The sequence below is a fragment of the Nestor notabilis genome, unplaced genomic scaffold (genome assembly GCF_000696875.1).
Source record: "Nestor notabilis isolate BGI_N333 unplaced genomic scaffold, ASM69687v1 scaffold3105, whole genome shotgun sequence".
In the NCBI taxonomy this organism is placed as follows: domain Eukaryota; kingdom Metazoa; phylum Chordata; class Aves; order Psittaciformes; family Psittacidae; genus Nestor; species Nestor notabilis.
In genome coordinates, this window is record NW_009930474.1 from 1 (window position 1) to 14542 (window position 14542).

Sequence of the window (14542 nt, forward strand, 5' to 3'; positions counted from 1 at the left end):
TTTCCAACCCTAAGTATTCTACGATTCTATGTCATTCCTTACCACAGTAGTGGAAACCAAATTAAGTATCTTTACCTGTCCACTTTACAGGACACACTTTAAGTGAATTGGGGGTTGGACTGGATTAGCTTTGAACTGAATTGGGAGTTAGACTAGATGAGCTTTGAAGGTCCCTTTCAACCCATACTATTCTGTGATTCTGTGAATACCAAAAGCCAAGGCCAAGTCACAAAGTTAGTTGAGCAAGGAGCTTGGCAACGTTGGGTTGATGAGGCATTTTAGTTGTTCGGTTTGTTGTTTTTTTCCTTTTAAAGCAAAATTTGAAAAAAATGGTTGGCACTTTGTAATTCAGCATCTATTAGCAGGAAGTTCCTTGGGGCAAAGCAGAACCCATATGTTCAGGGGAAAGATCGATAAACAGAAGCAAAACAGGAGTGGGATGGAGTTACAAGCAGAAATTACAGGAGGCCCACACAGGTGAAGTTTCCCCACTACATGAAATAACAGCATGATCTTGCCTTGCTGCTCCCAGCTGTCACAACTACGACCTCAGCCCAGAGTCTGCTAGCTCTCCTATCTGTCCCTGAGATCTCCTGAGAGGAAAGAGCACTCTAAGTTCCTTTGGTGTCCTTATCACGGCTCCTCTTGGTGCCATATATTAGCTCAAACTCAGAGCGCCACTGCCCTTCCTACGTCTCCTCTCCCTCCGACATTGTCCTCTTCCTGTTTCATCCACAAAATTCTCCCACAAATTCCTCTCATCCACATCCCATGTTTTCTTCACTGCTTCCAAGGAAGGGTATGTAACTGGGCACGAAAGGATTTGGGGAAGCCACTAACCAAAGCAATTTGGGAGCCATTGCTGAAAAGCACATAGCACACATTCCAGCTGCATTTACAGAAGGAGCAGACCTAACCCAAAAAATTTTCAGCACCTCATTTCTAGCCACAGCAGAGAAGTTCTGGGGAACTTCTACCTCTTCCAAGTGTTGTGCTTTAGGGATGAGCATAAAGGACAAAGAATTTTCTCACCACTTGTATTAAATGCCAAAGGGAAAAAGCATGAGGAGCTTGACAGGAGAGTTTGATGTCTACTGTAAGGTAAAGAGAGGAAAGCACATGTTCTTGCACATATATAGGTGGACATCCTAATCCTTTCATAAAAAAATATTTTCCCAAGATGAAATTCAAAAGATTTTGTATTTCAGCAAATCACTTTAGACACATTTAGCTGGGTAGAAAGAAAAAAAGAATCTCATAAATGCAACATCAGAAATTTTATTTACAAATATACTGTAATTCAACAACCATTCTCCACTCCGTTTGTGGAGGAAAAAGTGAGTTACATTTTTCAACTGGGAAAAGAGAACTCTTCCCTTTAAATGGATTCCACAGAATATTATGCCAACACCACCGAGCAAACAGATTATTCTTTGTGTTTTAAGTTCCAAAAAAGCACATAATTTTAGAAACCAGCATATGGAAAGCAAACACATTTGTGTGCATTTAAATGCAGCTTCATATTAACCTAGAGAATTCAATTTCAGTATATGTCAAAAATAAAGACAGCAATTGCAAATATATATTTATATTAAGCTATTTCTCTAATGCTCATTTCAAGAGCTTAGAAACAAAATACCCTCTTCATATACCATTGGAAAGTCAACTAGTTGATTATAAGCCTCAAAAATATTTTGCAGTTATTACTGAAAATATATTTATCTTCTCTTGTGCTCTCAGTATTTGAAGCTGAAAAAGTGAAAGCATTTTTCCAGATATTTCCTTACTGCAATTACTTTCTTATAAATAAAAAATAGTTATAACAGAGAATATAATGCATTGCTATGAAGACTAGACAAGCAAGAGTTACTCTTAGAAAACACACACATACACACAATGTATATATTTATAGATCTACATCAGCAGCAATCGCCTCTTCTTTTATCTGCAACAGTGTTTTCATATCTTCATTTGCTTCACATGGAGGTTGGTTGTCCAGCTGTTTGAGAGAGACAGCAGAAACTGTAATTAAAGTCTCACTGCTGAAGAATCTTACTGACAAAAATTAAAATTTCCAGGTTAAAAATAGTCAGGTAATGGTACATCCAATAGCTACTGAAAACAGTAACACAAAGTAAGGTACACATTCCAAATCTAGCAATCCAAATTTTAATGAATAATACAAATTTGAATTTAATCCAATTATAGCACTGCAAGTATTTCAGGCCAAGTAATATTCCACAGAACATGCACCTTACCAAGTTTTTAAGAATTATTTTTAGTATTAGCATAGAGCCAGGGTGACAGTTTTTCTAAATTTACCCTGCAAGAATTAAAACTTGCTAAATAACTGAAAAATATTTTGAAAAGAACTTTTTTATCCTCTCTGCATATATTTGTGGGCATCTGCCAATAAACTGGTGTTGCACTACAATGTTTCAAATTTAAACCACAAAATTAACATAAAAATGTGCAAAAACATCACACCATAAAATTACTGTGAAAAATACCAATCCTAAAGTTTTTCAAACCTTTTAGCCAATATGTTCACACTCCAAACTAACAGATAATTAGCCAGGCTGATGTCAAATGCCAGCTGCAAACAAAGTAATCTGCATCACAGACCAGTGCTGTGCTGTCAATATATTTTCACTGCAGTAATTGCATAGCTGCTTTTTGTATTATTCAAATAGCTAATTTCAATTACTAATCACTAATTTAAATACTTTATTCTGTACTACAGGTTCTCACAATACCTGATTTACTTGAATCACACACAATTATGTTTTGAGGTACCCACTGGCCCTAGTGGATGCAGTCTGAAGGGAAGGGAATAGAACCATTTCCTCACAGATCAGCTCTGCTTCTGAAACATACTGCTGTGACTTTATGGGCTGTAATGTCAAAAAGAAACTAAATAGCAAGTTTTCCATGATAAAATTTTTGGTTACTGCCATCACCAAATTCCTGAACATTGTCTTGGCAGAGAATAATAAAAATAAAAATAAAAAAATAAATAAATAAGATACTTTTCCCCCCCCAGTACTTATCCGACTCATCCAGTACTTTTGCCCGCCAAAGAAAAAATAAAATAACATGAGCAGGCTTCAGATTGAATCTCCCACACATTTGGGTGCTTCAAATAGGAACACAGTCACTTTGGCATAGTCTTGTCATCACCAAGGAGAAAAATTCTCCAAACATTATCTCAGAGAGAATGACCCAGTGCTCTGGATCACCTCCACATGGGAGTGATTCTCTTCCTCCTTCCCTTGATCACAGTGGCATCCCTGCACCCAACATTAGCCTCTGTGAATGCAATGTTAGCGTCAAGGAGAGGTGCAGAGTTTTCTGGTTTTAGCTTGGGCACCACAGAGTCACTTCTGTGGAGCAGGCAGCTTTTCCTCTCCCTGGAAACCAAAGAGCCTGAAACCAGCAACAGCATCAGATGCAGAGCTTCTCTTTTTTTGAGCTTGGCTTCTCGGCCAGCAGATGCCCAAGTACTGCCCAAGTGCTGTAGCAGGAGTATCCTGTTCCCTTCACTGCCTTCTGGTCCAACATGAGAAAAACGTGCCAGGTTCATGAAGAAACACGGACATGTTTCCCAGGAAGTAATTCAGAAATGCTTTCCCTTCGCTGAATTTCATAATTCTAGAGAATTCCATATTTGCTACATAAACACAAGAGTCATATAAAACTCCTGAGACTTATCAAAATCAGGAGGTTGTCTACCACCATCTATGACAGCAGAAAAAAAACCCTCAACATCATTATTCAAAGCCGTCACATCATGCTCCAGTAAATCAGAATTCTGCAAACCATAACAAAGGAAAAAAATTATACTGCACCTTTTAATTAAGATCTGTAAGTAAACCAATTCCTCCTGAACTTGAACCTAAATAAATAACCAATCACAGACCTATAATTCCAATAATAATAGCATTGCAAAAAGAAACCAGTATTTGTGCCACCTGCACAGGATAAACTAATAGCTTTCCAGGTATGTAATAGGATTCAGTTAAATACATATTCAGATTACTTTTTAAATATAGACAACTTTTCAAAAAGACTTCTCTGTTATCGAGATAAGCCTGTTCAGCAGCTGACAACTCCCTGATACCACTTTCTCAGATCTATGAAGAAAGCAGGATGACTAGGTTGTCTGCTTGGAGCTGCTCAATAACAAGGTGGTAAAATCAGCTACAAACAAGTTACAAGTTGGAAATGACTACCCTACAAAAGACAGAAACTAGTAATCAAACCTTGCTGCACCCTATTCAACTAATATACCAACTTAAAGCTAAACATGAAAGCTATCAAGTGGCTCAGCTGTGCGAACGTTTGAGGTTGTAACAGCACAGAGAAGAAGAACAATCATGCACACTGCAGTTTGTTTGCCTTACTTTTAAATCTGATATAGCAGTCGTTGCAGAAGAGTTTGTCGTTTCGGATCCTAACTTCAGCTCCAGAGCGGGATCCCCCGAGGTCACATCCACAGGCAACACACTATATGACAGATGAATAATTAGCAACTCCTTAAAAAATACCAAGAAACAAAAATGTTGTTCAAAAGCAGCTTGGATTAAGCTCAAAGCAGCTTGAATCATAAACCCACAATCACTAGAAGCAAATGTATAACAATTAGTAGGTAAAAATGCAGCCAACCCTGAGAAAGTATTTTAAGGTGACGACTGGATAACGAATAGCAGAGATACACCAATTAAGCAAACATACAGCAGACAATTTTTTAGAGATTAGTTCATTAAATCTAATTTGAACTTCAGTTTCTCTGAAAACTAAAACTGGCTTGACACACACACAAAAAAATTGTTCTCTAGATGGCAACACCAATTTTGGCTAAGAACACCTGGGTGTCCTACTTGCAGATTTCCATGTGGCACTATCCACTGCTAGTGCCCTCAGCCCTTGGCACTCAAAGCAGCAAATACTCAGGCACACCTAATTTCCTGGGTTTGCATCTTAGAAAAAAGAGGGAAGAGGCTGAATTCATTTTTCTTGAGTAAACACATGAATAAGGGGCTTGGATAGCCTTCATGCTAACATTCAACTATGGTGGCTGAACATGTATTTGCTGTGAATACGAACCACCTCTGGAAGGAATGTAACCCAAACCATAACACAGTCCTTACTGAATTTATGAAGCAAAATACTCAGTGACTACAGAAGAACAGATAGTTTACCTGCTTAAATGAATAATGAATCTTTTGGATGGCAGTCTGTTCAACAGCTCATTAATCTTCAGAAATTTGAAAACCAGAAAATTGGTATTTTCTTACGTAGGCTAGGAGGTACAGGCGGACTCCCTTGCACAGAATACACGTTCTGCAGAAAGGGAATGACAACTGGTCTCCATGGATCACTCCTGTCCCTCCTTCTCAGGCAGGCAAGACCAGGAAGAGCTTTGAATCAATGCCTTGTAATACTCCAGATGATGCATCTGGGCTGGGCACAGAAGTGTTCTGAACCAGATACAGAAGTCTCTTTCTTAAAGCCATGGAAGAATCACGGTCCTACAGCACCTCCAAATCAGAGTCTAATTCCTCATCTGGTTCTAAAGCAGATGTCTTAGTGTTTTTACATCTTCTGCAGGCAGGCATTTATTCTTTCAGCTATGTGTATACCCCAAGCTGACTGAAAATCATGCAACTATGTCTCAGTGCTGCAGCTTCTGACCAGGGTTGAGTAGCACTAAACACTGCTTCTGGTTTGGTGCCAGGTTTTATCCTGTCAGATTAATGCTGTCGACATGTCTTGTCCTGGGAAACACCACAGGAACAGTTTGCTAGGATTGCCTTAGAAATGATGGGTCACCTTAAATGATTCAATTGCCAGGGCTGGTGTAGGCTGATAATTTATTTATTTATTTATTTTTATTAATAAGGATCTGGTTTCTCTGGGAGAATTGCTTCAGCCACTTCTGATTTTTTTGCTGCCTATTCAAAAAAAGAAGGACCTTTGATCCCACTCTCAACATGCCCTTTTTACTTGTTAAAGTCCTACTTATTAGCTCTGGTATTTAAGAAATACTTCTAGAGTTGAGTGCTCAATGCCTGTGGATAGCATTGCCTCATGGAAATATGCACGTACCACGCTGTCAAGAGTAGAAGGCAAAGCAGGTGATTAGTAGAGCCCCTGTGAGCATAACACTGAGTAGCCATGCGTGCTCCTGATTAGATCCTGTTCCTTCATGATGTGACTCCCAGCTCTCACCTTAAAGCAATGTAAATGATAACAAAGACCAAGAGACTCAATGATCATGGCTGCTCCTTTGCCCAGAACGTTATTACAGTATGAACAGATTTTCTTCCCACTGACTGACCTAAATATAGAATGAAAATCCTTAAAAACAGCTTGAAAAGGTTTAGAAGACAAAGAAAAGTTATCAAAACCTTTTTGAGATTAAAAATAAAAATGCACTGGTAAAAAAGTGGACTAAAGGGAAAATAAACTGAAAATTAATATTATTTACAGTAGGTCTGAAAGCTAGGGAAAGCTGAAGCGTTTTAATTTAGATCAAAGTTACTTAGGAACAAACAAAGGAATTCTGTCACATTCTTGGGATATTCACTGTGTACAATACCTTCTACAAATAAACATAAGAAGTGTATCCTTAAGCTTGGAAAGTGAGAGCACAGGTTTTGTGCTCCTGCCTTATTTTTTATTTATTAATAAATTTTATTTATTAGCCTGAAGGCTAAGTTTTAGCAAGCACCCCTGCCAAGTCCCACCATCTGCACCTTGTTAGACAACAGAAGGCTAGTCCTGCACATATCCTGTTAACTCTTTGAACATAAGCCATACAGAGGTCAGATTCCAAAGATCTACCAAGATATTAGCAAATGGAAGTAAGAACAAGATAAGTAAACATGGCTAAGAAGGTAATTTTCTTACATTATAAAGCATGTAGGAGCCTAGCTTTAAAAAAAAAAACAAGTCAATTTATCACAAACTGCCTGAGAATGTAAGAGCTAGTAAAGCAGTGTTCTGGCTGTTGTTCTATGTAATACATGTAATTGTGCAGGGATGGTTCTCTATAGTCTTATCCCAAGATATTTTTAAAACATTTCAAGTATATAAACCAGCAGTTATCTACCCTACCACAATGGTGGGAATGGAACCAAATTACATTTTTGTTTCAAAATATGTTGCAATTCTTGCTTTCTCCTCCTAAATTAAAAACAACATCCTACTCTCTAATTCTCTGGGGTCACGGGTTATGAGCATTCCTGAGTGCTCCTTGAGATGATGTTGACCACATGCCAGAAAGGGGGGAGGAGAGACCAAGATGAGGGCCATAAAAAGCATGGGTTTCAAGAACCTTTTGTTAAAACAAACCTAAGAAAATAAATGTCAGAAATGCCATCTGGAGTATGCTTTTACTAATCATTTTGGTAACCAACATACAGCGTGGAGACTGGAGATTTATTATTCCAGTTCCTTTATTTTTTTAGCTGATGTCAAACAATGATGACAAACCTGGGGAATTTTCTGAATGACTAGAGCAGAGAGGTAACACCAGCCCAGATTTCACCATCCTGCCCAGCCAGAAAACTCAGGTATTTTTCAGACTTGTTACTCAATGCTATGGGCAAGAACACTGCTGTAGACCATATGGTATACACCAAATCTGCTCATTATTGTAACCCAACATTTATACCTTCCCAGCAGAAGGGCACCCACTCACCTGCTGCGTGTCTGGGAACCTGGCTGGGAAGCAGAGAGGGGAGACTGAGCCCGGGGGCCTGCCTGGGACACAGGGGGTGCTCTCTGAGAGGTGGCCACCGGAGGTGCTTTGCTGAAAGAAGGAGTGCACATGTATGCTCGGTTTGAAGTGGACACTGGGCGACCAAAATCTTGAGTAGAGGATAGAGATGAAGAGGATGCAGACTGGTTCAGCCATGAGTGGTGCCTCCATGAGCTCGTTCTTGAAGAATCAAGATTATCCAAAGATTCCCCTCTGTAACAGAGGTACACATATAAATGTAAATGGCAGCACAGCTGGAGCAGAAGCTATATTCTGAATTTAAAAAAAAAAAAAAAAAAAGAAAATCATTATCCTAGCATTTTTAAGATTTTCTAGCCTGAATATGCTTGTCTGATCACCAAAGAATATTGTTCACATACTGACTTAGAATGCTTGAAAGCAAGTTACCCTTTGTGTACAGTCCTAGTCTCATGGGAAAAAAGCAGGCAAGGTGAAACAGAGGTGGCACTTAACCACTACAGAAAAAAGGCAAAATGCTCTTCACTGCAGCCTTATCAGGGTGAACTGTATCGAAATCCGTTGTACAGCAACGGGCCTCAGCTATCAGGTTTGTTTTTGTTTTCTCCAAGGGATACCAGATCGAAAATAACAAATCCACCCAGACTGGATAGCATCGTCTAGGTACAAGGTGTTGGCCCAACTGCCAAACATTCTCCTGACTGATAACTCTGCTGTTTCCTAAGTGACAAATCCAACATTCATACATTACTTAAAGCAAGAAGCAAACTCCAGACTGACATATTTCTATGTTTAAAAAAAAAAAAAGTATACTCCTTAGCCATAATAATAATTTCCACAATAAATTGTCATGCTGAAATTCTTAAGCACATCTGTCAATGACAAGGCACACTATTGATTTCCATTGCTGGTATAGCAACCAGGAAGTAAGCAGCTGAGTTATTTAGAGGTCACATCCACATTCCTTGCTTATAGAATCATAGAATCAACTTGGTTGGAAAAGACTTTTAAAATCATTAAGTTCAACCATTACCGGAGGACTGCCAAGTGTACCACTAAACTCTGTCACTTGCAAAAAACCCATTTAATCCCAGCTGCAATACAGCTACTTTCTTTTATCTGTGCTGCTGTGCAGTTTATTTTACAGCATTTCACAGACCTGATTTGTTTCTCTGCTCTGTAATACAAGCTGAAGTTTAGAATAACCAAGCAAAAATATTTGATAAGAGACTAAGTTAATTTTTAATGTGATTCCTACCTTCTCATACTACTGCTGTATAGACTAATGGGCTCTTTATGTATACTGGAACTGCGCTGCCTAATCCAGCTGCTGTCTGTGTGTAGAGATGTTTTCTTTCTCATTTCCTGGAGGATCTGCTGTCTCTCCAGCTCTGCTGCAGACAGGTTGTGCTCCTTCTGAGACTTCTTCTGAGACTCACTCATGTTCCAGGACCTCTCTGAATACTTGCTCTGGGTACCTGTTTGGACAACAGGCACAAGTTTCAGCTAGACACCTTAAGGCACAAAAGCAGTTATCATACATTCAGTACTCTGGCTAGAACTCCAAAAGCAGTCATTCACCACACTCACAAGTTTCTCCAGTTCCTATTTACAGCTGGGTGACCAGTATCAAACACGGCAATACATCATTATTACTACAGTTCTTTTATTCACATTGCATTAATGGGCCTTTTACATAATGCTTAACTTAAATACAAGTAGGTATTTTCCTGCACTTCCCAAGTGTATATGCATATACATCTGTATGTACATACATATACACGTACACAAAAGTGCATGATGTCTTTCAGACCCTTCCTCCAATATGAACTAAAGCATTTATAAAATATATAGTTGAATAGTGGGATACCTTTTTCCCCTTGAGAGTTCATATTCTTTTTTTCCTATAAGTTTTCAAGAATTCTTTCCTTATTCAAGGCACTAAACACATTGCTTTATGTTGCCTTATATAAATATATATGTAAGGGGTGGGGAGAAAGAAATCTTACAGAGAGTTTCTCAATTGTTTGGATGCGTTAGCAAGCCAGTTTAAACAAGATTTATGGTATAGATGACCTTTGAAATTTTGGAAGGGGAAACAAACAAGCCATCCTTCTCTAATATGTGTTGACATGTTAGAAGGCGACAATTTTTTCTTTATTTCATAGATCTAGAAACTATCATTTACAGTCAGACTAATGAAGAAAATTAATCAGCAATAAGTCATTCAATTGAAATTTCAATCCCTTTAAATACGGCTCCGACTATAGATTTGTTCTTGGATTTATTGCTACAGATGACCATTATAAAATATTGTGGAAGTTTACCTGCTCATTAGTTTTAATGACCAAGCTTTAATGTGTGAGAAAACACCATTGTTGATCTGCAACATATCCTCTAATACACCATTTACTTTTCTATGATTACTTGTGATTAGTTTATTAAACCATATTTTAGACACAGGACCATTCAGGCATTTTCTACTGTAATATTTTTATAAATTGGGTTTGTCTGCTTTGCATACATTCCTCTAAAAAAACCAGTAAGGTAACTGAAGGACTCAAGAAAGGCAGTAAGGAACTGGAGTCCAAGAAACATGCCACTGTGCTAGTATCAAGAGCTGACTGCAAGCTGTCTTACTCCTACACTAACCAAAGTTAAAAGAGCAAACCTTTATATTAAATACATAAGCATCTTGGTATGTGTAGCTTTTTATTTTTTAATTGATAGAGTCAACATATCAAGAGCACATACATCTTCAACAATATACCTACATGACTGGTTTAACCTCATAGTAAATACCAGTCAACTAAAATTTAGGCACCTAAGATCTGTTTGTAATCACTGCTATGGTCTTCAAGAGAGCAGTTAATCATATTTGTCTTTATATGTTGGCTGTATGAATTTCCTCTTGCTGTTGAAACTTCATTAAACTGTGGCGTGGTATGAATTTGAATTACAAGGCAGCTGTCATCAAGCCCTTTGACAATCAATTTTCTTACCATTATTATGTGCAATACAGCTGTTAACAAAAAATGCATTTTAAAAAATAATGGAAATTGAGCAGTACTCACCATTTCTGATTGTGTTGAATTCATTCAGTTCTGAAGTTGACTTGGACTTATTCCTAATAATACAGAAAACATTCATGTTTCTTTCTCAGCTAGGAGACCTTATCATGGACAAAGACCTTATTGCAGAGCACAGATACGCAGCCCCTTTTTCACCATCCCTCCCATCAGCAACTTATGCTGTACTTAAAACAAGAGGCAAAAATACCCAAAGACAAAGGGGGAAAAAATATGTCAATATTTAGATGTCAATAGGTAACCACCAAAAGTGTGAACGGAAAGTTCCCAGTGTCTCAGGTATAAGGGACCAATCATTGTGTTTGCTTCAACAAAACCTGGTGAAATACAAAGTCCTTCCTTGTGGAAACTTAGTGAAGACTACATTCAGACAGTTAAAGATACAGTAACTTTCAAAGCAGTTTTATGAAGGATTTAATGTCGTTACAAATTTAAATCATACCTCAGCACCATTACTAGACCATAAGCAAAACACCTTCTCAAACACTTGCATGCAGATTGTTCTCAGGAAATCTATTAATCACTGATTACACCCAGCAGCATAAATTTTTTTATGAGTTTTAGCCAAGAAATGTCATTCAATATACAGGAAGACAAATGTCAAAAAGCTGGTTTGCTGAGAGTACAGAGCAGGAGCTTCAGCAACAACTCTGTGCCGTACGATCAGTGTCAAGTAACACAGACAGTTTCTTAGTTTAAAATACCTCAGAAAGGACCAGAAATCCTTTGCTGGGTCATAACCCAAAGCTGCTACATTCATGTGTTTACAGGTAAAGAAATGGCTGCATGACAGCGTTTTGAAGGGATCTTGTCCTTTGTCTGCAGGTAAATGACGCATAAACTGGGTCATATTTCTTGATCCCCCAAGTTGTGACTCTCTGCCCTACATTGCAGACCTATTTTATTATCTATTTGAGAAGCTGCAAAGATTTCGCTGATGCTTGTAGTAAACATGAGCTCCAAAGAGCGGGTCAGCCTTGCCTGGGACGTTTATAGCACCCTAATGTCCACCTCACGCAGTATACCCAAGATGTACTATTTAGTGCAGGAACCTTCTGAAGTTAGATCTTCCACTAGTAACAGATCTAATAGTTGTACCCTTTAAGTTTTGTTGTTCTTCTTAATATAAAAAAGGTATGCTCACTTCAACTATAGGAAAAAACGATTAAATACACAGCAGAGGTGACTTTTTTCATCTAAGACAAAGGCTTGATACAAATGTTCTGGATTTAGGTGACCAGCATTTTTTAGTCACAGCCCAGTGATTAAAAAGAAGAAAAAGCTGTCTATTCAAAGTGCTCGCATCTGCAGTGGCTAATAGAGTCTACTGAAACAAAACCAGAACAACCCTCCCCCCAAAACAATGATAAAACTTCCTAACAAGCCACCAAGCAAAACAAAACAGAAAATAGCTAAGATAAGAGAGTGTAACTTAACAAGAGGCACATCTACTATCTTCCTGATAAATATGCTGCTGCTGCCTCTCACTTCCCTCCCTGTTTACTCTCTCTTAACTTGCATAATCCTGATTGGGATGACTGCACCTTAGTTTGTATAGCACATTATGATACAACCACAACATTATCTGAAATTGTTTTCCAGCCATACAAGTCTAGTACCACCCACATATTTACTTTCTTACAGTTCTGCTTCTCCCAGTAAAATCCTACTGACTGTTGTTTACAGCACAGCATATAATTTTCCACAAGTTTGGCTGCTTGTTTTCTCAATAGGAAAGCATGCCATAAAAACTGCAAAACACAGCAGCAATACAAAGAACACACTTAGCTACCATGGCTAAAGTTTATTGGAAGTTTCAAAGCTTTCTGACACAGAAACAGTGATGTTACAATCTACACTGACACAGAATATCACACATACCTGTCAGCAAAAGACTGTCCTGGTTGCTCCTCAATGGTTTTAGAAACTTCATAACGCTCATAATGCCTATAGAAAGAAAAAGCATGCATTACATTCTTATAAAGAAAAAGACATGCATAGACATAAATATCTCTTACTAAAAATATCTGAAACAGATCTTTAAAGGAAAAAAGGAAAAAAAAACCCAAAAAACCAAAAAAACAAACCCAAGCATTTAAAGCTCCAAGGAGGCTTAATTTTGCCAGAAACACAACAAAAAAAGGCAGGAAAGAGAAAAAGGTTGTCAGAAAAATTGCCTGAAATTACATTTTTGTAAGTGACAAAGAATGCAAACATAAGCGTGCCAAAAAGGTTAATGTTTATTGCTGAAGATATTTCAAGCTGCCTATTAATTCAATTTCTTATTACCTGTCAATGACAGGATGGCCAGCTCGATCCTCTATTGTTTTAGATACTTCATAGCGCTCATAATGTCTGGAAGCAAAATAGAGACAGAAGAAAACATGTATTAAACAAAAAACATTTTCCAAAAATTGAGCAAATATTAAACATATGTAGAGAAAATTTGGATGTGTTAGTAACATCAAAATACATGCAAAAACCCTCCCAAAGACTTTTAAAGATGCTGCAAAAATTACTAGCATCGGTATATGACAATGATTGTCTCACCTGTTTCAAAGCCAGGAGATGAGCTTTGTCCAAGCTCAGCAGTTCTCCAAGAGTTACATGTGTGTTTGTATATAAGTGCAGTTTGTAACCCCTAGAGAAACACTAATACCCAAAGACAAAGCTCTTCCAGCTGCCTGTTCTCAACCTCAGTGCTCTTTGCAGCAAGTATCATGTCTTCACAGATATTTACGTAACATTTCATATCTCAAATAGTATCTTTGGATATCATCACAAAGCAGACATTTAATACCATGTATTTTAAATCCCAGCTTCACTGAACTTGCTCCTTTACTATAAAGCAAAGCCATCCTTGTTTAGCAAAATGCATCCTTTGGCAACAACCTCAGAAGCAACGAAATCCAACTAAGGCATGTATCAAGGATTTAGATATGCAGATATTCCAGCAGCTTAATAAGTTACTGCACAAAGTCCTATTATCTTGCAATTGGGGCAAGCTAAAACTACAGAGATATGCTGGCACAGCTGCCAAGAAGAACCTGTTTAGCTATTGTAATAACTGTGCCTCTGCTTTGCTCAACAGGGATCCCAAGCAGCAGTCATTTACAAGGAGCTAAAGTAACTCTAAGTCTCAATCTCCCCTGCAAGTATATTCAATTTTATACTCATATTTTCTTCTCCTAAGACTTAACTTGATACCATATGTTACCTTCAGTCACCTCTGACTACTTACATAAGAACAGGGAAAAATCCTCACGATAAACAGCAAAGCTAGTAATATACAAGGCAGTAAACTAAATGCACAAGTAGTAAGCCAAAGTTACTGGTTTAATCTGCTTCAGACAGATTAATCTCCCATGATGCCTGCAATATTAGTCTGAAAACTTCTGGATACACAAACATGTAAACTAATAGTTTGTTGACTTTTTTTTTTTTTTTATTCTAGTGTTTTGGGATTTTTTTTCAAACCAAGCTGGTGAAGAAGGTAATGAAAGAAACTTCAATGTTCTAGAATAAACAAATCCACAGTGGGTATTTCTAAGAGGCTACAATATCTAAGCCAGCATCTGTTCACTCGCATACCATGATATCCCTCATTGACAAATTAACCCAGCAGTGCAATTAAACTTTATTGTTGCACTGCCAAAGTAAAATGAGAGAGGAGTTTGGAAAAATCAGACATGCATTTGTTGGGAAAGAG

The 14542-nt window shown here is 37.9% G+C and overlaps 1 protein-coding gene across 1 annotated transcript in view; it reads right to left on the reverse strand.

Moving 5' to 3' along the window:
• Positions 1-3851: 3851 nt before the first annotated feature.
• Positions 3852-14542, reverse strand: part of LMO7 (LIM domain 7) — a 90642-nt gene continuing 79951 nt past the window's right edge. Inside the window, exons 26-33 of the mRNA XM_010015399.1 lie at positions 13123-13188; positions 12715-12780; positions 10819-10871; positions 9003-9222; positions 7706-7978; positions 6232-6340; positions 4404-4506; positions 3852-3895 (exon numbers count right to left, since the gene is read on the reverse strand). Coding sequence (XP_010013701.1) covers positions 3852-3895; positions 4404-4506; positions 6232-6340; positions 7706-7978; positions 9003-9222; positions 10819-10871; positions 12715-12780; positions 13123-13188 — 934 coding nt within the window. The remainder of the gene's footprint in view (positions 3896-4403; positions 4507-6231; positions 6341-7705; positions 7979-9002; positions 9223-10818; positions 10872-12714; positions 12781-13122; positions 13189-14542) is intronic.